Here is a 25,092-nt window from a genome sequence, read left to right on the forward strand (position 1 = left end):
AACCTCACCCTTGGCCGACGGAAAGGGCAGCTCTTGGCTCATCATTTGTCTTTCACACAGCATGTCAGGGGCTTGCTTGGGGTTTCTGAAGTCAAAGAGAGGCTGATAAAAGGGCTTAGGACACCATGGCAGTGTTAGAAACACCTTTGCTGTTGTCCTTTCCATCCTAGCCAAACCCTGAACGGCTTGGAGACAGCTGGTGTTGGTTCAAAGCCTGTTTGCTCGTCATTTGTCTTTCACACAGCAAGTCAGGGGCTTGCTTGGGGTTTCTGAAGTCAAAGAGAGGCTGAGAAAAGGGCTTAGGACACCATGGCAGTGTTAGAAAAACCTTTGCTGTTGTCCTTTCCATCCTAGCCAAACCCTGAATGGCTTGGAGACAGCTGGTGTTGGTTCAAAGCCTGTTTGCCGGAGAAGCCAGGGGTTTTACCCTCAAACCAAGGGAAAGAGCAAACATTTGAGCCAGCTGTTCTGTCTTTTGACACAGAAATCTGGAAAGGGTTTCACAGAGATCAGTGAGATGTGGTTTTTCAAGCCTCTGCTTATCATTCCCTAAGGAAATCAAAAAGGGTGAGGGCTCCACTGAGAATGTAGGTTATGAACAGAAGCATCTCACCAGCTGTTCATTAGCTTCCATTTTGCTCTGTTCATTGAACATCTTGAGCAAGGGACAGTTTGATCCTGCTCTGGCAGGGAGTGGGGGTTGGATTAGATGATCTTTTGAGGTCCCTTCCAGCCCCTGAAGTTCTGTGGTTCAGTTTTGCTTTTGTCACAGCTGGGAGACAAAACACAGAGGCAATACTTTTTGTGATAGGTACACAGGGCTGGCGTGGGGGAAACTCCACCTGAACGAAGAAAGTCTGTACTTTTAAACCTCATCTTGCCAACCCAGCACTGCTAACTCTTTGGTTTTGTCTGTTTTGTTTTGTGTTTAGTGCCTTTGGATGGTTCAGGAGGAAGCTTTACCAAAATGCATTCCTGGAAAGCAGTTGAAACTTGGCCAAAAGGTCCCTTCGTGGCTGCGGTGCCTCCACCTTGCCATGCCAGGGGACTTAGGGGATGCCTCAGTGCCCATGAGCCACTCTTTTAGGGATGTTGACTGCCCCATTAATAGGGTTTGAGGCACTTTACCTGTCTGCACAACTTCTAAGTCACTCCTGCTTGTGTAAAACGGGAGGTGGTGGAGTCACCATCCCTGGAGGTGTTCAAGAGGGGATTGGATATGGCACTTGGTGCCATGGTTTAGTCATGAGGTCTGTGGTGACAGGTTGGACCTGATGATCTTTGAGGTCTCTTCCAACCTTGGTGATTCTGTGAAACAAGCCAGGTCCTCTCAGGGGCTGCTGGCTAAAAGGCAGAGGCCATTTCTACTTGATCCTTAGGGGATGTTATTTTTGCTCTCCAGCCTGCTTTCTGAGATATCATCAAAGTCCTCTCCTAGGTTTAATCCTTCTGTGCTTTACCTGCCTAAACTACACCAGGGAGCTCCGTGGAGGTGACTCTCCAAAGGTGTTTGAGGGGTCACTGTCACTCCTGCAGCATCCAAAGTGTGGTGCTGGCTTGAGTATCAGAAGGTGTCCAAAGACAAGATCCAACATTTGTTCTTGTAGAACATAACTTAAAAAGAAAACCAACCAAAAAGAAATCCTTCTGTGAAAGAGGAAGAATCAGAGAGTTGTTATTTTTTTAAGTGGGAAAGGGAAATGTCTTCTCCTCTGGAACTGGCTCCTCTTGAATGTGCAGAATAGGCTGTCTGACATCGATGGTAGTGGAGGAGAAGCAGCTTTACATCCTTCTCAGGCAGGTTCTTCAAAAGTATTTAAACTCCTGTCCTGGTTTGAGCTAGAACAGAACTAGTTCTGTTCAGAGGTTTTACTCTTCAGCTCAGTCTCTTCTAAGTGACTGCACTCACTCTGACTATCTGCATCTGACCTGCAGTGCAGGTGAGATGAACTTTCCAGAGCTGCTTTAGCTCTCAGGAAGGTGCCCAGGAGGAAGCATTCCATCTTTCCAGAGCTCCTGGTGCTTGCAGACCACCTTCTCCACCTCAAGGGTGCTCAGCCAGCTTACCACATTTAGCCTCTCCTGATTGATGCTTCTAGTTTGGGGGGGGTGGTGGTGGTGGTGTAGTTAGTAAATTTTATTGTTGTTTTTAGAGTTAATTTTTCATATCAACCAAAAAGGTGATGCATGGAATGTGACCTGAAAGGGAAAGTTCATTAACATCTTCTCTAGGCACCTCACTTAGCTCTGTTTCCTTAGCTGCTTCCCCCCAGACAGCCCTTGAGAATTTCAAGCTCCCATCTGCTTCGCTGCTTCTGTAGGCATCTGCACTTGGCCTGAGCTCATTCCTCCTGCAGCTCTGAAGGATCCTGTGACACTTCAGTCACTGTGATGTCACTTCTATTTTTTGGTAATAGATTCAGGAATTAGACATAGATTAGTTTGGAAACCCTACAACAGGGTCTGGACGCTGAACGGAGCAGGATCTCCTTGCCCGGTTCCTCTACGACCGTGGATGGGCTTAGGCAGGTCCCCAGCACATCCACGCTGGTGGGAGGTGTTTGGTGTTCCACAGTGCTGTCCACAATGGTATCTCATGAACCTCCTCACCACCCCATGGACATTGTCAGCACTGGGACTGTCTGCTGGGTAGCACTTCTGCAGCGTCCCCACCTGTGTGGTGGGCTTCACTCTGAGGACAGGTGGGAAGTTGCTCCATCACTTCCCATCCCTTGTGGTCTGCAGATAGTGTTAGGAAGAAGTTCTTGCCCATGAGGGTGGTGAGACACCGGCACAGGTTGCCCAGGGAGGTGGTAGAAGCCTCATCCCTGCAGGTTTTGAAGGCCAGGCTGGATGTGGCTCTGGGCAACCTGCTCTAGTGTGAGGTGTCCCTGGCCATGGCAGGAGGGTTGGAATTGCATGACCCTTGAGGTCCCTTCCAGCCCTAACAATTCTATGATTGTCTCATGCACAGAGCTCATTGTGGTGTAGTGGTGTGTGCTGACAAAGGCTAGCAATTCCTGCTGTGGTTTAGCATCACCTTTGTAAAGCTGTCCTTTACAGCACAGGGACCTTTGGTGACAGGGAGCACCCCTGCGTGCTGTGGCGCCCCAGTCCCCATGACGCTCCTAGGGAAGGCATCTCTGTTGTGCCTGAGCAGGCAGCACAGTTTGTGGCTGCACAGAAACAGAGACTAAGAGGCACAAGAGATGCCTGCAGGAGAGAGGAAGAGTGCAATAAGTTGTGACTTCTACTGAATGTATTTGCCAGAAACAGGCTGAATGTAATTTGAATGTAGCTTTAACTTCTGTGTCTGGAGCTGCTGTGGCTTTTTCAGCCTCCCCTGCCCCAAAAGAGAAGCCTGCAGTGTTTTGTCAATCTGTGGACTGCTTTCTGAGTTCTCTGTCTTTTTAAAGAAGTGCTTGTGTTTGATCTGGACTTCTGGTACCATTTCAGACCTGAGGTTCCAGCCTCACCTTGTGAAACACCTCATCTAGTGTCCACCACAGCGAGGTGCATTCTCAGCTGTGGCTGAAGCGCTTGCTTGCTCTGGGCAGCTGCCCTGGGTGTGAATAACTGGTTGCACTGGTGTGTTTTTCTGTCTGTTTCCCATACCAAGGCACTTGCAGAAAGATGTGGCCATCTGAATAATAAACTCAGCACAGTCTGCCCTTGTGTTCCTCTAAGTGTGAAGCTATTGTAACCTAATATTTCATCTAAATCTCCCCTCTTTTAGTTTAAAACCTTCATGCCTCACCCTATCACTATACCTCCCCCATAAAGAGTCCCTCCCCAGCCCTGGGGCTGTTCAGTCTGGAGAAGAGAAGACTGAGAGGGGATTTAATCAATGTTTATCAATATCTGAGGGCTGGGGGTCAAGGGGGGTGTGACAGGCTCTGATCCATTGCACCCTGTGATAGGACAAGGAGCAATGGATGTAAGCTGCAGCACAGGAGGTTCTACCTCAACACAAGGGGGAACTTCTTTACTCCAAGGGTCACAGAGCACTGGAACAGGCTGCCCAGAGAGGTTGTGGAGTCTCCTTCTCTGGAGACTTTCAAGGCCTGTCTGGATGTGTTCCTGTGTGACCTGTGCTGGATTCTATGCTCCTGCTCTGGCAGGGGGATTGGATTCGATGATCTCTTCCGGCACCTTCCAACCCCTAGCATCCTGTGGTCTTTCCTGTAGACCCCTTTGAAGTACTGAAAGGCCACCACAAGGGCTCCCCTATATAAACATAAGAAATCTTTAGGACACTAGCATTAAATCAGGTTCTACTCAGTATCTCAGATGGTTTGCTCATGCTCCCCTACATGTTAACAGTTAAACATCATGGGACAACCTGGTGGACAAGAAGTTCTCCGTGGGTCAGCAATGTGCCCTTGAGGCCAGGAAGGCCAATGGGATCCTGGGGTGCATCAAGAGGAGAGTGTCCAGCAGATCCAGAGAGGTTCTCCTCCCCCTTTACTCTGCCCTAGTGAGACCTCACTTGGAATACTGCAGCCAGTTTTGGGTTTCCCAGTTCAGGATGGACAAGAATCTGCTGAAGAGAGTCCAATGGAGATCTACCAGGATGATTGAGGGACTGCAGCAGTGCCCTGTGAGGAGAGGCTGAGAGCCCTGGGGCTGATTCGTCTGGAGAAGACTGAGAGAGGATTTAATAAATGTTTGTGTGAGGGCTGGGGGTCAAGAGGGAGGAGACAGGCTCTGGTCACTTGGGCCCTGTGATAGGACAAGGGGCAATGGATGTAAACTACAGCACAGGAGGTTGCACCTCAGCATGAGGAGGAACTTCTTCACTGTGAGGGTCACAGAGCACTGGAACAGGCTGCCCAGAGAGGTCCCCAGGAAGGGTCCTGTCCCTTCCAACCCCTAACATCCTGTGATGTGGCACTTGGGGACATGGTTTGATGGCTATGGTGTTGGGTTGACAAGTGGACTTGATGATCTTAGAGGTCTTTTCCAAGTGAGGCAATTCCATGATCCTTTGACTGTTTTGCTGAAGAAAGCAGAGAGGAGTCCAGGGGATGGATCAGGAGCTGTGCTGACAGGCATGGGGCTGATGTCCTCTGGGTGCTCAGACCCTTGCTCTGAGTCATCACATGGCTCACCAGCTGCTTGCCAAGTGGCAAAGCTGGTGGGTCAAAGGGCTAGCTACCCAGAACAGCTCATGTGGTTTGTCTCCACAGCAAAGTGGGATACCAGCCCTGATACACAAAGCTGGCATGGGCAGAAGCTGTTTGAAATCCCACAGCAGATTTTGTCCCAGCCTCAGGGGGGTTGTGCACAGTCATAGAAGGAGGCTGTGTTAACCATGGCTGAATTTAGACCAACACACAGGACCATGCTGATGCTGCCTCTTCAGTGAAACCATGTAGGAGCTTCTCTTTCCATTAAATGCAAATCCATCCCAGGTCTGTGCTCACCCAGCCAATGATTTTATGCAAAACCAGTCCCCCAGAGTCACAATGGTTTTGGTTTCCTTTCAAAACAGCTCGAAGCAGCTGTAGGAGAAATGGTTGCAGCCAAGCCCAAGCTACACAGGTAGCAGCACAGAGAGAGCACCAGGTATGGTTTAGCAGGCTGTGGTGCAAGCCAGCAGCAGCTACTCATCATGACTGAGCTATCCCAATGGTGTCTCGTGGTTGTGGGGCCACCATCTTTGCTGTGAGGGTGCCTGAGCTCTGCAGCAGCCCCAGAGGGGATCTGAGCAACGTTCATCAAGAGCTAAAGAACCTATGGGGGGCAGGAGGCTGGGGCCAGACTCTTGTCAGTGGTGCCCAAGGAGAGAACAAGGAGTAATGGGCACAAACTCAAACCCAGAAGGTTCCATCTGAAGATGAGAAACTTGTTTGTTGTGAGGGTGCTGGAGCCCTGGAGCAGGCTGCCCAGAGAGGTTGTGGAGTCTCCTGCTCTGGAGAGATTCCAGACCCAGCTGGCCATTGTGACCCTGGACAAGCTGCTGTGGGTGTTGGAGTGGAGGATCTCCAGAGGTCCCTGCCAAACCCTAGCAAGCTGGGATTCTGTGATACCTGGAGGGATTTCAAAGTGGTGGGGGTGTGGTGCTGAGGGACATGTTTTAGTGGTGACCTGGCAGTGCTGGGTTAAGGGCTGGACTCCATGATCTTAAAGGTCCTGTCCAAGCAAAACAATTCTATGTCTGGCATAGAGGCTGGTGGCATCACCCAGGCACCAGTGGCATCACTGCAGGGGGTGGCAGAGAGCTGCTGTGGCAGTTTCAGCTAAGGTCCTACTGTTTGCTCTGATGGGAGGTTTCATTTGTTTCTCCTGCCAGCTCTTTGGAGATGAGTCACTGGTTTCAGAAGTGCAGAGCAGGGTTGCCTGAGGAACTGAAATGCACTTTGTTTGAGGAGGCCCTTGGCAGGGTGACCATGAGCAGGGAAAGAGGAAGAGGCTTTGAGTCACCAAAGTCGTATTACTCAACCTACTTAACCGAGCAGGCAAATGCCACCCCGAGATAGATCTCACCTCTCTCAGCAAGAGAAGAGAGCTGCCTCCACCCTGCATTGCTTTTCTAACCCTTTATTTTCTGACCATGCATCATGGGGGAGGAGAGAGGCAGGAAGTGTGAGCAGGGTCAGTGCCACCCTTAACTCAGACAGTTCCTCAGATCTGCTGGATGCTTGCAAGCCCTGCCAGCATGGCTTGGTGAAGGTGGAGGCGCCCAGCCAGCAGCCAGGGGAAGCATCTCTGCTGGGACACACAAATGTGGGTGACTCTGCACCTTCTCCAAGTCCCCTGGCTCCCAAAGCCATTGGGAACTTTGCTTGGCAGCAAGATGAGATGTCAAAAAACAGAAGTGAGAGAGGTCTTTACCAAACCAGTGCAGGTACATAGAAATGTGTGAGGTGTTCTCCTGGCTGTCCTTTCGGGCATGGCAGAGCACCTAGAAGGATGTGCAGTGGATGGAGGGATGGATGCAGCTCCTGGTGATGCAAGAGGAGCAGCCATGGCTCTGCTGGGCCATTCCCAGGCCCATGCTGACCGATGACACCGACCGTGCAGCTCCTCCCTGGGAGGTGATGTGGTGAGGGACTGGGCAAGAGAAGGAGGGAAAGAAACTTTGTGTCAGGAACATGATTAGAATCAACCATGAAAAAAAAAAGAAAAAGAGCAAACAAAGCCTCCTGTGCTGGCAGTCAAGTTCAGCTGATCCTTGAGCTGAATGGCCCCATCCCACCACGCTCCTGGCTCTACCTACCATCAGTTCCAGCTAGGAGCGTGACGGGATGGCCTCTGCAGCCCAAACCAGGCCTGCTTCCAGCCTCAGAGGTGGCAGGAGTTTCTTTTTCCCCCCCCACTGATCCTGATTTTCTGAGCTCCTGCTGCCTCTTTCCCAGCCCCTCGCCCCAAGGCCGTTCCATTCCCTGTGGGTGGGGGCTGGCATCCCAGCCCTGGCCTGCCTGCGCCAGCACGGGCGGAGCAGGGCCATGCTGAGGGCATGCAAATCAGCTCGGAATTAATCTGTGGTGACAGCACATGCCAGGCTGCACCAAGCTCCCACAGGCTCAGCAGGGACAGAAACTGGCAGCCCTCACCCGTGGGGCTGGCTGCCCCTGCCCGTGCCCCGCGCTGCCTGCACCTCTGCCAGCCTGTCCCGGCTGTCCTGGGCACCTGGAGCAGCGCTTGGGAAAGGTTCATGGAAAGTGCCTGTTGAGAAAAACGAATCCCAGCAGGCTGGGATTGGAAGAGAGCACTGGAAATCGTTCAGACCAACCCCACTGCTAAAGCAGGGGCACCCACAGCAGCTTGCCCAGCAGCACCATGCCCAGCTGGAGTTGGAAGCTCTCCAGAGAAGGAGACTCCACAGCCTCTCTGGGCAGCCTGCTCCAGGCCTCCAGCACCCTCACACCAAACAACTTTCTCCTCATCTTCAGGTGGAACCTCCTGGTTTCCAGTTTGTGCCCAGTGCCCCTTGTCCTGTCCCTGGGCACCACTGACAAGAGTCTGGCTCCAGCCTGTTGCCCCTCACAGGTCCTTTAGCTCTTGCTGAACACTGATTAGATCCCCTCTGGGGCTGCTCTTCTCCAGGTTCCACAGCCCCAGGGCTCTCAGCCTTTCCTCCTCACAGAGCTGCTCCAGGCCCCTCAGCATCTTTGCATCCTCCTGTGGGCTTTCTCCAGTAGCTCCCTGTCTCTGTTGAACTGGGGAGCCCAGAACTGGACCCAGAACTCCCTATGTGGCTTCACCAGGACAGAGTAGAAGGTGAGAAGAACCTCACTTGACCTGCTGGCCACACTCTTCATGCACCTCGTTGCCCTTCTTGATCACAAGGGCACCTGGCTGGCTCATGGGGAACTTTTCCCCCAGGTCCTCACCAGAGCTGCTTCCCAGCAGGTCACCCCTCACCTGCGCTGGTGCAGGAAGTTGTTCCTCCCCAGGGACAGGACCCTCCCCTTGCCCTGGCTGAACTTCATGAGGTTCAGCTCTGCTCAGCTCCCCAGCCAGGCCAGGTCTGTCTGAAGGGCAACCAGCAGCAGTGCTTTAGGGACAGTCATTGCAGGGAGCAGCAGCTGGCTGGTGGGAACTTGTGTGCCGGAGTGGGGAAGTTAAGCAGATTTCTGCCAGCGCCAAGCCCAGCTCTGAGCCCTGCTAGGAGCACAGCCCCTGCCCTGGTGTGTGACTGGGAGGGATTTGCATAACCTGCACCCAAACCACAGCTCACGTGGCTCCTTTCCTGCCCCTGCCTCTGATCACCCAGGGACGAGGGTGGCTTAGTTCCCTCAGCCCCGCCGCAGGGCCGAGCAATGCTGCTTTGAGCCCCCTTCCACCGAGATGGCCCTCAGGAAGCTCCTGCAGCAGAACCACAATGCCAACCTCTTTGCCTTTGGCACTGATGAGGAGCAGGCTGTGCCAACGGACAGCAGGAGGGTCCAGCACCTGGCCAACACGGTGGGCACGCTGCCACGTGGGCGCAAGCAGGTACGGGATGGCTCCTGGGTTTGGGAGGGGGATGGCTCCTGGGTATGGGAGGGGGATGGCTCCTGGGTTTGGGAGGGGGATGGCTCCTGGGTATGGGAGGGGGATGGCTCCTGGGTTTGGGAGGGGGATGGCTCCTGGGTATGGGAGGGAGATTTCTCCCTCCCACCTGGAGAGCTGCTCACAGCCTGCATTGGCAGAGTTGTGCAGAAATGGCCAAGTTTCCCCAGGTGACCTCACAGCTCCCTGTGCCTCCTGATTTTGGGGTGCTGGAAGGAGCACCTGTGGGTGCTGAGCTGGACTGGGACTGCAGTGACATCGTTGCAGCACCACAGCGTGGGAAGGTCCTGAGAGGAGTCTGGAAGAGATGTTCTGCTTGATGGGGGGGGGGGCTTGGGTACACAAGTTGTCCACCAAGCTGTGGTCCTGCCTGGGCAGTGCTTCTCCTCCATCACTCCTCCTGCGAGCTTTGCTGTCTGGCTGCTCCTTTACAGCCACCCTCACTGCAGCCTGGCTGGGCTGTCTTCCTTTATGCACTGCTGACAGAGAGCACCTACCATCAGCTGGTTTCCATTTTGGAGTATTCTGGTTTTGAAGGCCAGGCTGGATGTGTCTCTGGGCAGCCTGCTGTAGTGTGAGGTGTCCCTGGCCATGGCAGTGGGGTTGGAACTGGCTGAGCCTTGAGGTCCCTTCCAACCCTAACAATTCTATGATTCTAACTCTATGACTCCACATTTTTAGTTCAGTATCCTGGCTTTTGCCAGAGACCTTTAGGCTGGAGGTGAGGAGAAAGTTCTTCACAGAGAGAGTTGTTGACCATTGGAATGTGCTGCCCAGGGAGGTGGTGGAGTCACCATCCCTGGAGGTGTTCAAAAAGGGATTGGAGGTGGCACTTGGTGCTATGGTTTTAGTAGTCATAAGGTGTTGGGTGACAGGTTGGACTTGATGATCTCTGAGGTCTCTTCCAACCTTATTGATTCTATGATTCTGGCCTGAAGCAGGGATCTGGGATGCTTCTTGCCATGGCCATGCATCAGTGGAGGAATGCTGTGCATCCAGCTGGAGAGGGAACTGTCTGCAGGCACCATAAGTTCTACCTGGTTTCTGCTTTTCTGACTGGTGCTGAGGTTATAATTTTACAATATGAAGTTGGGGAGAAATTATATCTCTTGAGGAAACCTTTTCTCTTGTCAACAATTCACTGCAAGGAGGTTGGAGCCTCTCGGGGTTTGGTCTCTCCTGTCAAGGAACAAGTGATAGGACAAGAAGAAATGGCCTCAGGTTGCACTAGGGGAGCTTTAGGTTGGACATGAGGAATGATTTCTTCCCCTTGAGGATGGTCAAGGGCTGGCCCAGGCTTCCCAGGTCAGTGGTGGAGTCCCCATCTCTGGAGGGGTTTCAAAGCTGTGGAGAGATGGTGCTGAGGGCCATGGTTCAGTGGAGACCTGGCAGTGCTGTGTTAATGGTTAGACTTGAAAGGTCCTTTCAAGCCTGAACAACCCCGTGATTCTGTGGTGGGATGTCACCAGGTCATTGCAGTTTTCCTCTAAACTACTGATTTTAGCCACATGCCTCAGAGAGCCATGAACCTACTGACCCTTTTCCATCCCCATTTCTGGTTGCAGCTTGCCTTAGCCAGATCCAGCTCCTTGGGTGACTCCTCCAGGCCACAAAGGTATGAGAAGATTCTTCTGTAAGCCCTGTTTTCACTTATTCTGCATGAAATGTGTGTCCTGGGGACCTAGCAGCCCTCATGAGGTCAGGGCTAAGAGTAGTGTCCAGCACCTGGGCTGTGCAGCTGAAATGGTGACATTGAGTTTGGGTAAGGAGCCCAACACAAAGTCTGAGGGAAGGCCAGCACTGGGGTGGGCTGTGGTGGGCACACAATGGTTTGGGGTAGAAAGACAGAGACATCATAGAATCATAGAACTGTTAGGGTTGGAAGGGACCTCAAGGATCAGCCAGTTCCAACCCCCCTGCCATGGCCAGGGACACCTCACACTGCAGCAGGTTGCTCACAGCCACATCCAGCCTGGCTGCAAACACCTCCAGGGATGAGGCTTCCACCACCTCCCTGGGCAACCTGTGCCAGTCTCTCACCACCCTCATGGGGAACAACTTCTTCCTAACAGCCAATCTCAATCTACCCATTTCTAGTTTTGTTCCATTCCCCCCAGTCCTATCGCTCCCTGACACCCTCAAAAGTCCCTCCCCAGCTTTCTTGGAGCCCCCTTCAGATCCTGGAAGGCCACAATGAGGTCTCCTCAGAGCCTTCTCTTCTCCAGACTGAACAGCCCCAACTCCCTCAGTCTGTCCTCATAGCAGAGCAGCTCCAGCCCTCTGTTCATCCTCCTGGCCCTTCTCTGGACACCTTCCAGCACCTCCAGCTCCTTCCTGTGCTAGGGGCTCCAGAACTGGACACAGTGCTCCAGGTGGGGTCTCAGCAGAGCGGAGTAGAGGGGGAGAATCCCCTCCCTTGCCCTGCTGGCTCTGCTTCTCTTGCTGCAGCCCAGGCTCTGGTTGGCTTTCTGGCCAAAGTGAAGTGGTGGCACCTGAGTGTTCAGCCAGAACTTTGTGTTCTCTTTACAGACACCTGGTTGCTATCTTAAAAGAAGACAAGGAACTGTTTGGCTTTGAAATCCAGGTAAGGCTTGAGTGCCAAGTTGATTTGGTTAAACATCAGATGTGGTGCAAAGCCCCAAAGTGTCACAGCCTCAACATTAGAGTACAGAAAGGTGTCTGTTGGTGCCTCCTGATATGTGAAGAGTGCACAGTGCTGGTCAGGGCCTGGGATGCTACTCCAAGGATTTTCTCAGAGCTAAGTCCATGGATGAGGATTTCTGCCCTTCTCATAAGTCAGAGCATTGAATGCAGAAGAAATCTCATCCCAGGCCAAGCGTGAGGCAGTGGCCAAGTGTGAGGCAGTGGCCATGCCTTCTCACCCCCACAAATGAATATTTGGGGGGAGAATTGTATAGAAGAATGTTTTCATCTAAAAAGAGAGAGCTCAAAATGCTCTCTCTCCAAAGATCCCTTACCCTAGCATCTTTCTGCCTCCTTTGACACAGCATCATTGAATCCCAGATTTGCTTGGGTGGGAAAGGACCTCTCAAAGTCATCCAATCCAACCCCCCTGCAGTCAGCAGGGACATCTGCAACCAGAGCAGGTTGCTCAGAGCCCCAGACAACCTGGCCTGGGATGGTTGCAGGGATGGGGGCATCTGCCACCTCTCTGGGCAACCTTGGCCAAGGTCTCACCACCCTCAGTGTCTGCCTCTCTGCACGAGAGGGATGTATGTTTAAAGCAGATGCTGGGTTTTGCTATGATTTTGGATCATAACTGCTTAGCATGACTTTTGGGGCCAAATCATAAGGGAACAAACTCTGTTAGGTGTGGAAGTCAACCACTCACCAAAGGGCCAAAGCAGGGTCCCGTCAGGAGTGCTGCTGATGGGAGGCCTCTCTTCTGTGGCTGGTTGTGAGCCAAGTGACTCACGGTCAGCAGAGCTGGAAAATCCTGGTCATAAATGCAAAGCCCAGGAATAACAGGGTGCAGTTTTGGGAGCTCAGAATCACAGAATGTTAGGGGTTGGAAGGGACCTCTAGAGATCACTGAGTGCAGCCCCTCTGCCAAAGCAGCATCACCTAGGGCAGGCCACACAGGAGCACGGTCAGGTGAGTTTGGAATCTCTCCAAAGGAGGAAACTCCACAACCTCTCTGGGCAGCCTGCTCCAGAGCTCCAGCACCCTGACTGCAAAGAAGTTTCTCCTCATGTTGAGGTGGAACCTCCTGTGTTCCAGCTTGTACCCATTGTTCCTTGTCCCATCACTGGGCACCACTGAAAAGAGCCTGGCACCTTCATCTTGACACTCACCCCTCAGATATTTATAGACTTTAATAAGGTTCCCTCTCAGCCTTCTCAACACTAAACAGCCCCAGGTCTCTCAGTCTTTCTTCATAGCAGAGATGTTCCAGTCCCTGTTCCACCCTCTGTTGGACTCTCTCCAGCAGATCCCTGTCCCTCTTGAACTGGGGAGCCCAGAACAATATTTCAGGTGTGGTCTCACCAGGGCAGCCTAAAGGGGGAGAAGAACCTCCCTTGGCTTGATGGATACACTTTCCTTGGTGCACCCCAGGATACCTTTGTCCCTCTTGACCACAAGGGAACATTGCTGTCCCATGGAGAACTTGTTGGCCACTAGGACTCCAAGGTCTTTCTCCATGGAGCTGCTTTCCAGCAGGATGATCCCTGGTCTGTACTGGTGCAGGGGGCTGTGGCAGTACCACAGCACTCTGACCTTCAGGCAGCAGCCCATTGGTGAGCCTTTAAGACTCTCTCATGTCTCTGTTTCACTCCCTTTGGTGTCAGAGCCACGGTCACAGAGCTCCCTGCTCTCTGTGCAGAAGGGAAGATGGGATCTTGAGTGAAAGGAGACTGTTGGGCAGAGCCTAACCGCTTCCAGTTGGATCCTGGGGCTAATGAGCAGGGAGGCTTCGGCTGGCCAGCACTGGGGAGCTTTCAGGAGGGAGGATAATTGAGTCAATTACTGGGCTTTTGTGGCCATTGGCAAGGGCAGGTTTGCATTCTCCATCATGTTCTGATTAAAAATAATTGTTCTTGGCACATCTTCTTGCTGGACCTACATCCAGTGTGGGTGCTTCACTAGAAGGTCCAGGCGATGGAGAGGCAGCAGCTGCCCCATACTAAGCTGTTGGTTAGAAGCTGTAATTTCCTTGCTGCGAGTTAAATTTAGGCCAGGCAGAGCAGGATGATGTGAAACTTGAGGTCTACCATCTGCAGGGAGCTCATGAGAGCTTCAGTGGTGGCTGAATGCCAGAGCTTCTCTCATGCTACTGCTTCTCCTGCTTTCCACATGTGAACCAGAGCCTGGGGCCAAGAGCTCCCAAAGTGCCCAAACATTTGCAGAGCAGATGTTTTGGTAGCACATCTCTGGTCCTTGTTGCAGCCACCTAAAAGCTTTTTGTCCCCTCCAAAACTGCCCCAGCTGCCTTCCACGGTGAGGAGAAGAAGAAACATAAGAGGCAATTCCACCCTCTTGATTGGAGTGCTTCTCTTGGGACCCTCAGTCATGCCCTTAAGTTGTTCAGCTCTCCTGGTAGCTCTGGTGGGGACATCAAGACATCTCTGGCTGGGTGGCTCCAGCTAGGTGTAACAAATCCCATCCTCTGTCCAGCTCCTATCTCTCAGTCTGGCCCAGGTTGGTAGGTGGGACCCAGCACCTCTGTCTGGGTGGCTCCAGCTAGGTGTAACAAATCCCATCCTCTGTCCAACTCCTATCCCTCAGTCTGGCCTAGATTGGTAGGTGGGACCTAGCACTTCTGTCCAGGTGGCTGCAGTTAGGTGTGAGAAATTCCATCCTTTTTGTCCAAGCCCTATCCCTCAGTCTGGCCCAGTTGTTCAGGTTGGTAGGTAGGACCCAGCACTCTGAAGCAGGTGAAAAGAAACTGTGTGACTTGCAGTGGCATGTCCTCCAAGACCATCATGTTTCACTTGATGCAGAGTTTCCCTATGGGTCTAAGGGCTGAAATAACTGCAGTGGTGTGGTCTGGCCAGCTAAGATGTGACCCTGCTTGATCTTCACCCCTATTTGTTCCACACTGCCTGAGAAATGTGGGGGTCTAACAAGCCTTCTTGTATCTGGGGCAGCTGTGGCTGTGGCAGGGTTTCAGGAAGCTCAGCCTCCGTCACCGGTTTTGGCAGGCAGGCGTGGCTGAGGTCTGCATGCAAGCAAGAAGACATTTCCTGTTGCTGCAGGAGCTGCTGGCCTTCCAGCCTCTGCTCTGGCAAGTCTCTCAGTACATCTCAGCACCCAGAGCCACCCTCAGGATGACTCCGTGTGGAAGTCAGGAGCATGAGATGCTTCCAGGGTAGTGCGTGGATGGGGTTAAGAGGCCACAAGAAGGTTCAACTCTTCTTGCTTTCCAGTTCTCACTGGGAACCAAGCTCTCTGGCAGCCCCAGCTGCCTTCACATGGTGTTCACAGCCAGGAGTCAGGGCCCCTCAGGTTAGGAGAGATGTTGAGTTGCTGGAAGGTGTCCAGAGAAGGGCAACAAAGCTGGGGAGGGGTCTGGAGCACAGCCCTGTGAGGAGAGGCTGAGGGAGCTGGGGTTGCTTAGCCTGCAGAAGAGGAGGCTCAGGGGAGACCTTCTTGCTCTCTGCAACTCCCTGAAGGGAGATTGTAGCCAGGTGGGGGTTGGTCTCTTCTCCCAGGCAATCAGCATTAGAACAAGAGGACACAGTCTCAAGCTGTGCCAGGGGAGGTTTAGGCTGGATGTTAGGAAGAAGTTCTTCCCAGCAAGAGAGATTGGCCATTGGAATGTGCTGCCCAGGGAGGTGGTGGAGTCACCATCCCTGGAGGTGTTTAGGAAGAGCCTGGCTGGGGTGCTTGGTGCCATGGTTTAGTTGATGAGATGGTGTTGGGTGATAGGTTGGACTCGATGATCTCTGAGGTCTTTTCCAGCCTGGTTAATTCTATTCTATGAAAGAACCTTCTGAGAGGCCTGAGGCACACCCAGCTCTGCTGTGGCTGGGAAAGTGAAGTGTCCTTCGGTAAAGCAATGCACATCCTGCCACCAGAGAGGCCTGGCTGAGGTTTTGATGATGATTTAAACCCAGGGTTTCTGCAAAACCAAGGGGCAGGCCCCTCTTTGGTGTCTGCTGCTCTCCATTGTCACAATGGGGTTGCTAATCTTCAGGCTGCTTCGTTGTGGTGTTCCCACTTGCATGGTGAGCACCACACCCTGCTCAGCACAAAAGGTGTCAAAAGACATCTCCCTGGTGAAGAGATGCTTGAAAACCCTTGGGGCTGTGTACCCTGGAGAAGGGCAGCCCCAGAGGGGATCTGAGCAATGCTCAGCAAGAGATAAAGGACCTGTGGGGGGCCAGACTCTTGTCGGTGATGCCCAGGGACAGGACAAGGGGAAACCATTGTCTCTCAGGTCAGCAACATGAAACAGGCAGAGCTTTCCCAAAGGAGAACAAAGAGCTCCTGAGATAGAACAACAACAATAGAACAAAACCAGGTTGGAAGAGACCTTCAAGATCATCATGTCCAACCTATCATCCAACACCACCCAATCAACTAAACCATACAACCAAGCATCCTGGCAAGCCTCGCCCTGAACACCCCCAGCGACAGCGACCCCACCACCTCCTCAGGCAGCCCATTCCAGTGGGCAATCACTCTCTGTGTAAAACTTCCTCCTAACCTCCAGCCTAAACCTCCCCTGACACAGCCTGATGTGGTGTGGAGGGACAGGGCACAGCATGCTGTGCTTTTATCAGTAGCTAACCTGAACTGGAGGGGTCATGGTTGGATGCTACAAAGGTGCTGAGGGGCCTGGAGCTCCTCTGTGAGGAGGAAAGGCTGAGAGCCCTGGGGCTGTGGAGCCTGCAGAAGAGCAGCTCCAGAGGGGATCTGAGCAATGCTCAGCAAGAGCTAAAGGAGCTGTGAGGGGCAAGAGGCTGGGGCCAGACTCTTGTCAGTGGTGCCCAGGGGCAGGACAAGGGGCACTGGGCACAAACTGGAAGCCAGGAGGTTCCACCTGAAGATGAGGAAAGAGTTGTTTGGTGTGAGGGTGCTGGAGGCCTGGAGCAGGCTGCCCAGAGAGGTTGTGGAGTCTCCTTCTCTGGAGAGCTTCCATACCCAGCTGGGCATTGTGCTGCTGGGCAAGGTGCTGTGGGTGCCCCTGCTAAAGCAAGGGGGGTGGACAGGATTCTGTGACTATTAGGTTGTAATTCCTGTATTGCTGGTAACCCTGTGTCCTTTGGGTGTTACAGACCATTAGGCTCCCACACCAAAACGATTGCTCCCTGGAAGTGTTCACTTGCATCTGCAAAATCCAAGAAGAAAGTCCTGCCCATCTTTCTGGCCTTCAACCTGGTAACTGTTCCTGTCCTCTCCTGCTGAGGGTGGCCTTATCTTCCTATTCCCCCCCATTGCTTTTATTGTAGAGCACGTGGAAGTCATCCATGACCTCCAGACACTCATGTTGACCCCTGGGTATCTCCAACAGGTGATATCCTCTCCAGCATCAATGGGGTGAACACTGATGGCTTCAGCCACAAGCAAATAGTAGACTTGATAAAGTCTTCAGGGAACTATTTAAGGTAGGTCCCTCCTTCAAATGGTCTTGAGCTTAATAGTCTGTCCTCCTGGGAGCTTCTCCTGCTGCCCTGCAGTCCTGTGTTGTCCCAGAGACAAGAAACCTCCATGGTCTGGTTGTGCAGAGCCACGTTCGTCCTGTAGGGGAGGGCTGGGCAGAGGAGCTCTAGGAAGGTGACCCAGTGCTGCCCACCCTGTCATAGAATGGTTTTGATTGGAAGAGGCCTTGAGGCTTATTGAGTCCAACTATTAACCCAGCACTGCCAGGTCACCACTAATCCATGGCCCTCAACACCACATCTCCAAGGCTCTGAAACCCCTCCAGGGATGGCGATTCCACCACTGACCTGAACAGCCTGAATCAGGCCTTGGCTACCCTCGAGGGGGAGAAATTGTTCATGTCCAACCTAAACCGCCCCTGGTGCAACCTGAGGCCATTTCCTCTTGCTCCCTGGGAGGAGAGACCAACACCCATCTGGCTCCAACCTCCTTCCAGGCAGCTGTAGAGAGGTCTCCCCTCAGCCTCCTTTTCTCCAGGCTGAACAATCATAGAATCATAAAGGTTGGAAAAGACCTCAAGGATCATCAAGCCCAACCTGTCACCCAACACCTCATGGCTACTAAACCATGGCACCAAGTGCCACATCCACTCCCCTCTTGAACACCTCCAGGGATGGGGACTCCACCACCTCCCTGGGCAGCACATCCCAATGGCCAATCTCTCTTGCTGGGAAGAATTTCTTCCTAACATCCAGCCCAAACTTCCCCTGGCACAGCTTGAGACTGTGTCCTCTTGTTCTGGTGCTGGTTGCCAGGGAGAAGAGCCCAACCCCCACCTGGCTACAACCTCCCTTCAGGGAGTTGTAGAGAGCAAGAAGGTCTCCCCTGAGCCTCCTCTTCTCCAGGCTAACCCCAGTTCCCTCAGCCTCTCCTCACCATCCCTGTTCCCCAGACATCTCACCAGCTCCATTGCCCTTCTCTGGACCTGCTCCAGCCCCTCAATGTCCTTCTTGCTCTTAGTCCTTTTCCTCCTGCCCCTGCTATGTGTTTGCTTATCTTTCACCAGCACCTGAAGACACCCATGGAAGGAGAGGGTCCAGCCAGATCTGTCTCCACATGTGTTTGCTGCCAGTGTCCCTGTGGCACCACGTGGGGTGGGGTCTGTGTGGTGGGTTAATGAAAAGAAACCAAACAGGGGGGAGGGCTTGCAGGTGCTTTGCCCTCCCTGCAGGGTGTTTTCCCCCCTGGGAAACTGAGTCTGTTCCACTGCCCCCTCCCTGCCCAGCTAGGGTATAAAAAGCAGGACATTGCAGTCATTAGGGCTCCTTTTGGCTCCTGCCTCTCCTGGATGAGAGGCTGCCCTCCTGCTCCTCTGCTACATGGTCGGGCCTGATCCTTCTCCCTGCAGCCTCTGTGCCTCTTCAGAAAGAGACTGGTTTTGTATTCTTCTTTGTCCCCCTCCCATCCATCCTTTTTCCTTGCCCTTGGGAACCTTACTTGTTATTGTTCTATATATACTGTTTAAAGACAACTCTTTACCTCTCTACTTCCAGGCCGACTCCAAATTATTGCTTGGTGGATTTACTCCTTCCTTTTTTCCCCCCCCTCTCTGTTGGGAGGGAGGAGGGGGGAGAGATTCTCAGCCTTGCCCCCATCTGAGCTCTTAACTCCCAGTTAAGGCTCAAACCAGCACAGTCTGGCAATCCTGACAGAGCTTGGTAGCCCGTTCCTCTCTGATGCCAGCATCTCCTGTTCCTCACAGGCTAGAGACTGTCAACGGGGCCATGCTCCTGAGGAAAATGGAGCTGGAGACCAAGCTGCACCTCCTGAAGGTAACTTCAGTGATGAGCCAAGCCCTTGTTGAAGGCAGAGGGTTGGTGGGGGTTCATTGCTGATGGGTCAGGTGGGTGCATGTGGGGCTGGGTATCCCGGCAGGGCAGGCACCTGTGTGTGCCCTGCTGCCAGCACCCCCACCTGTGGTCCCTGTCGTGCTGGCCACCATCACTTCAGCCTAGAAGATAGGCAGGGATGAAAAGATCAGGATGAGAGCTCCATGAGCTTGGATTCCCCTCCAAGGCTGATGGTGGGGGTCTGGAGCATACCTTTGGAACTAGCTGGCCTGCTTTGGGGCATTGGGCCCCTGCAGCTGGATGCTAATTTCTCTCTGAAGGAGGGAACTGACCAGGGGGTGATGGGAGGCTCTTGGATGGTGGGAAAAGCTGGGAAGTCTGAGCCTGGAGGTAGCACTGGGGCAAAGCCCTGCATGCTCAGTGTGGTTGCAGCTGTTGGGAGATGGTTGTGAGAGCAGGAGCCATGCTGGCCTCACATAGAATCATAGAATTGTTAGGGCTGGAAGGGACCTCAAGGCTCAGCCAGTTCCAACCCTCCTACCATGGCCAGGGACACCTCACACTACAGCAGGTTGCTTACAGTCACATCCAGCCTAGCCTTCAAAAACCTCCAGGGATGAGGCTTCCACCACCTCCCTGGGCAGCCTGTGCCAGTCTCTCACCACCCTCATGGGGAAGAATTTCTTCCTAACATCCAAGCTGAGTCTACTCATTTCTAGTTTGGTTCCATTCTCCCCAGTCCTATCACTGCCTGACACCCTCAAAAGTCCCTCCCCAGCTTTCTTGAAGCCCCCTTCAGATCCTGGAAGGCCACAATGAGGTCTCCTGGGATCCTTCTCTTCTCCAGACTGAACAGCCCCAGCTCCCTCAGTCTGTCCTCATAGCAGAGCAGCTCCAGCCCTCTGCTCATCCTCATGGCCCTTCTCTGGACACCTTCCAGCACCTCCAAATCCTTCCTGTACTAGGGGCTCCAGAAGTGGACACAGTGCTCCAGGTGGTACTACTGCACCTGACTGTGTCCCCAGTGCCTGAGGCTGGTGGGAGCTGGGGTGGTGGCTGGGTATGCTGAGGCCACCTGGCCAGGGGACTCGTTGAGACACGGTGAGAAACGAGCTGGACCCCAGAGCCAGGTCACTGTTGTGTCAGTGAGACCCCAGCAGCAGGAGGCTTCCATCCCAGCCATAAGATTTATTTTGGAGCATAAATCTTATGAGGAGCAACTGAGGGAGCTGGGGCTCTTTAGTTTGGAAAAGAGGAGGCTGAGGGGAGACCTCATTGCTGTCTACAACTACCTGAAAGGAGGTTGTGGAGAGGCTGCTGCTGGTCTCTCCTCACAGGTGATTAGTGACAGAACAGGAGGAATGGCCTCAAGCTATGACTTGGCTAGGTCTAGAGTGGACATTAGGAAGAAGTTTTTCCCAGCAAGAGTGGTCAGGCATTGGAATGTGCTGCCCAGGGAGGTGGCTGAGTCTCCAACCCTGGCTGTGTTTAAAGGTGGTTTGGATGTGGTGCTTGGGGATATGGTTTAAGGTTGAACCTTGTAGAGTAGGGTTCTGGGCTGGACTTGGTGATGCTGAGGGTCTTTTCCAACCTGAATGTTTCTGTGATTCAGTGATTCAGTGAGCACAGCTCCATGACCAGCTGGTGGGGCTGCTCTCTTGGAAACCAGGGTCAAATAATCAGTGAAGCCACCACAATGGGCTCCCTCCCCGCCGTGCCCCTTGCCAGGGAGACAATAGAGCCCAAATCTCACAATCTTCTGGGACAGGCTCTGTCTCAAGAGGGGAATTTTCAGCTAAGGGCCCTTTCCCAGCAGTGCCACCCCTCTGCCAGGAGCATGGGCACAGGGTGACTCTGGGCATGTGGCTGTGGTGGAAGAACCTCAGTTGTGTTTGTCCCCCTCTCTGATGCCTTGCTGAGGGGTGTGCTCAGCTGCTGAGACCACAGTGAGGTGGTGACATGCTTGTGAGTGTGAAATGTCCCAGGTTTGGCTTCCACAAAGCAAGCTTTGCCCTCAGGGTGCATCACCCAGTGCCTGGGACATAGACTGCTTGGCATCCCCCCCCACTGTGGTATCCAACTGTGGTCAGATAGCTGCTCCAGGCAGCAGTCCTTCTGCCCATCCCACCTGTGTTCCAGTTAGGTTGGTGTGACCAGGACCAGGATGCAGTCTCTCTTTTGGTTGGGTCTGGATGAGGAGAGCCTTTGGACAGCTCCTCAGCATTCACTGGATGCAATTTCCTGGTTTTTTAGTGGACTATAAACTTCTAAAACCTACTTCATGTAGAGGTGGTGAGAGCAAGTTTCTCCAGGCTAATTATCTTTAGAAGCTCTCCTTGCTCCCATCTTGCTGGTGAGCCTCTTTCAGTGCTGGGAAGCTGGAGCCACCCTCTGTGTCTGGTTTGGCCAAAGCCACCAGGAAGTGTTCCAGTGGGAAGAGCAGCTGGAAGAAAGCTGCGTCACAAGCCTTGGTAGCTTGTGGGTCAGGTTGGAAAGGACCTCTGGAGATCATCCAGTCCAACCCCCCTGCTAAAGCAGGGGCACCCGCAGCAGCTTGCCCAGCAGCACAATGCCCAGCTGGGGTTGGAAGCTCTCCAGAGGAGGAGACTCCACAGAGAAGGAATCTCTCCCAGTGTCCTTGTACATGGCTCTTGCTCAGAGCATTGAGGGAGCTCCAGAAAGAATCCTGGGGGCACGCCTGGAGCTTCCCAAGCTGTGTGTGTGATATGTACCTTCTCTCCCCACAGCAAAGCCTGCAGCAGAAGGTGGTGGAGCTGCGCTCGCTGCTGGTGCAGGAGCAGCGCTTGCTGCACGGTAGGTTCTCATGTCTGGCTGAGAAACCACAGGGTGGTGGCTTCTGCCACCCTGCCACCTCCTCATCTGCCTTCTCTTTCTCCTCTCAGTGGGGCTGGCCCTGGGAAAGCTTTTTTTTTTTTCCCAGGGATGATGAATTTGGATGCTGCTTGACTGATTCATCCTGCTCATCTGCTTCAGCAGATGTGGGCTGAAAAGACTTTCCATCCTTATCTTGGGCTTGTCAGGGGAGGGATTGGGTTGCTTGGTTGGTTGTCCAGGGTTGGTTTGTTTGTTTGGTTGCCCTGGGTTGGTTTGTTTGTTTGGTTGCCCAGGGCTGGTTTGGTTGATTGGTGGGTTGGTTTGGTTGGTTGCCCTGGGTTGGTTTGGTTGGTTGGTTGCCCTGGGTTGGTTGGTTGGTTGGTTGCCCAGGGTTGGTTTAGTTGATTGGTTGTTTGCCCAGGGCTGGTTGGTTTGGGTCACAGTAGCTGCAGAGCAGCCAGGCAGAAAGGGACCTGGGGCTACTGATTGACAGCGGCTGAACATCAGCCAGCAGTGTGCCCAGGTGGCCAAGAAGGCCAATGGCATCCTGGCCTGCATCAGGAACAGTGTGGCCAGCAGGAGCAGGGAACTCATTCTGCCCTGTGCTCAGCACTGGTTAGGCCACACCTTGAGTCCTGTGTCCAGTTCTGGGCTCCTCAATTTAAGAAGGACATTGAGACACTTGAATGTGTCCAGAGAAGGGCAACGAGGCTGGGGAGGGGTCTGGAGCACAGCCCTGTGAGGAGAGACTGAGGGAGCTGGGGTTGCTTAGCCTGGAGAAGAGGAGGCTCAGGGGAGACCTTGCTGTCTACAACTCCCTGAAGGGAGGTTGCAGCCAGGTGGGGGTTGGTCTCTTCTCCCAGGCAACCAGCACCAGAACAAGAGGACACAGTCTCAAGCTGTGCCAGGGGAAGTTTAGGCTGGATGTTAGGAAGAAGTTCTTCACAGAAAGAGAGATTGGCCATTGGAATGTGCTGCCCAGGGAGGTGGTGGAGTCAGCATCACTGGAGGTGCTTAAGAAGAGCCTGCCTGAGGCACTTGGTGCCATGGTTTAGTTGATTAGATGGTGTTGGGTGATAGGTTGGACTTGATCTCAAAGGTCTTTTCCAACCTGGTCTGGTCTATTCTATTCTATTGTATTCTATTCTCGCCTAGCCTAGTCTAGTCTAGTCTAGTCTAATGTGTGTGGGGGTGTCTGTGGAAATTTCAACTCCTCACACTCACACTCCTCTGGGGCTTCCCTTCCAGGGGAGGTGAATGCCAACGCTGTGCTGGCAGCCCTGGGGCTGGAGGAGCCCAGCTGGCCGGGCGGCTGCGGCACTCCCGGAGCCCTCTTCCCGCGGCAGCTTCGCTTCTCCAGCGAGAGCAGCTCCCGCCTGAGCTCCATGACCCTGGGCAGCGACGACAGCTGCTGCCAGAGCGCAGCCTTCGAGGACTCGGCCACCGAGAGCCTGAGCCGCCAGTCCAGCCTGGACGATGACTGCTTCCTCCCCAGGGCCGGGGACGGCGCTGCGCGGAGCTCGTCCCTGCGCAGGATGCGCAGCGTCAGCCTGGCCAGCAGCGGCTCCATGTCCCCGCTGTGGGAGGCCGGCAGCTACCGCGGCAGCTGCAGCGGCAGTTTCGGAACCCTCCCGCGCAAAAGCAGGAGAGCCAGCGTCAGAAAGCAGCTTCTGAAGTTCATCCCCGGCCTCCAGCGGGCGGTGGAGGAGGAAGAGAGTCGGGTCTGACAGCACCTGGGTCGTCCACCCTCGCCACCAGGAGCACCGGGGGCGCTTTTGGGGCCCTCGCTCCAAGAAGGACTCTGAGGGGCTGGAGCAGGTCCAGAGAAGGGCAACAAAGCTGGGGAAGGGTCTGGAGAAGAGGGCTGGTGAGGAGCAGCTGAGGAACTGTGAGTGTTCTGCCTGCAGGAGACTGAGGCTCATTGCTCTCTACAGCTACCTGAAAGGAGCTTGGACAGAGTTTGGGGTCTCTTCTCCCTAGTATATCAGGTGATAGGACAAGAGGAAACAGCCTGAAATTGTGCCAAGGCAGGTTTAGGTTGGAGATGAGGAACAATTTCTTTGCTGCAGGAGTGGTTAGGCACTGGAACAGGCTGCCCAGGGAGGTGGTGGAGTCACCATCCCTGGAGGTGTTCAAGGAACCTGTGAGCATGGCACCTGGGGACACGTTGATGGTTGGACTCAATCTTAGAGGTCTTTTCCAACCCAAACAATTCTGTGATTCTATGATCCTTGATGCTTGGGACTCTGTGTGAGACTTCTGCACAGCCTGGGACTGAGAGCAGCAGCTCAGGCAGTGGGTGAAGTGTGGTGGCACTGCATGGCCATCCTCTAGACAATGGTACTGTGGCTACCTACAAAGCTCTAGGGGTCTTTAATTATATTGATTTTTAATCAGGGCACACCCTGGAGCTCTTCATTAACCTGAAAAATGACCAACTGTGAAGTGCAAAGAACCTTTGCAGAGCTTCCTCAGCATACTTTAGTGTTCTGTCAGTTGGTGATTGAATGCAGAACTCTTCATTTCCTGTTCCCAAAGTGATGTCCTTCCAAAGGTCTTTAACAGAGCTTCTGCTCAACCCAGTGACAGAGCCCTGCCAAAAAGAGGATGGAGCCCAGGTTGTGTGACAGAGGCCCCAGGGAGTAATGTTCTGAGATGAAGGGCAGAGGACCACCTGTGGCTTGTGGTGGGTGATGTGCATGGATGTGCTGGAGTGGGCCAGGAGCTCAGCCACCACAGAATCACAGAATCACCCAGGTTGGAAAAGACCTCAGAGATCATCAACTCCAACCTATTACTTAATACCTAACACAGCTCTGAAACACCTCCAGGGATGGGGACTCCGTCACTGCCCTGGGCAGCCTGGGCCAAGCCAGGGGGAAGACATCATTCCTCATGTCCAACCTAAACCTCCCTCTGGGGCAACCTGAACCAGTTTCCTCTTGTTGGGAGGAAAAAGCAACCCCCACCTGGCTCCAAGTAGAGAGCCAGAAGGGGTAACCTCAGCCTCCTTTTGTCTTCCTTTGGGATAAAGCTGCCAGGCCAGAATTTTAGCATATTTGGGAAGAAGCTCATCCTCCTGCAGTGCCCTGACTGCACAGCTCAGGTTGATTTGGCCTCCTCAAAGCAGGTGAAATAAAGGCAGAGGATTGTCCTGCAGGGACGAGCAGGATTGTTCTGTGCCTGGAGCTGGTGGTGGGTCGCGCTCTGGGGACCTCCTCGGAGACCTGTGCCTGCAACTGGTCCCTCTGCAGTCCCAGGGCTGCGGGAGATGCCCGTGGGGCTGGTGTTCTGCTGCTCCTCGGCAGGAAGCTCAGCAGCTGCTCATGGTTCTGTAGGA

The 25,092-nt window shown here is 53.6% G+C and overlaps 1 protein-coding gene across 1 annotated transcript; it reads left to right on the plus strand.

Moving 5' to 3' along the window:
• The first annotated feature begins 8,748 nt into the window (after positions 1–8,748).
• CYTIP (cytohesin 1 interacting protein) lies at positions 8,749–23,528 on the plus strand. The gene is made up of 8 exons (XM_054177462.1): positions 8,749–8,943; positions 10,566–10,615; positions 11,530–11,584; positions 16,743–16,845; positions 16,979–17,072; positions 18,830–18,899; positions 21,665–21,731; positions 23,001–23,528. Exons 1-8 carry the CDS (start codon positions 8,797–8,799, stop codon positions 23,477–23,479), a joined length of 1,065 nt encoding a protein of 354 aa, XP_054033437.1. The 5' UTR covers positions 8,749–8,796; the 3' UTR covers positions 23,480–23,528.
• The last annotated feature ends 1,564 nt before the right edge of the window (positions 23,529–25,092 follow it).

The sequence above is a fragment of the Dryobates pubescens genome, chromosome 2 (assembly GCF_014839835.1).
Source record: "Dryobates pubescens isolate bDryPub1 chromosome 2, bDryPub1.pri, whole genome shotgun sequence".
In the NCBI taxonomy this organism is placed as follows: Eukaryota; Metazoa; Chordata; class Aves; order Piciformes; family Picidae; genus Dryobates; species Dryobates pubescens.

Bases quoted from the DNA above. Each gene is read 5' to 3' on its own strand.
- CYTIP (XM_054177462.1), top strand. From the start codon at position 8,797: ATGGCCCTCAGGAAGCTCCTGCAGCAGAACCACAATGCCAACCTCTTT. The intron at 17,073-18,829 runs GTAGGTCCCTCC...TGTTCCTCACAG, and splicing joins TCTTCAGGGAACTATTTAAG to GCTAGAGACTGTCAACGGGG. The intron at 21,732-23,000 runs GTAGGTTCTCAT...CTTCCCTTCCAG, and splicing joins GGAGCAGCGCTTGCTGCACG to GGGAGGTGAATGCCAACGCT.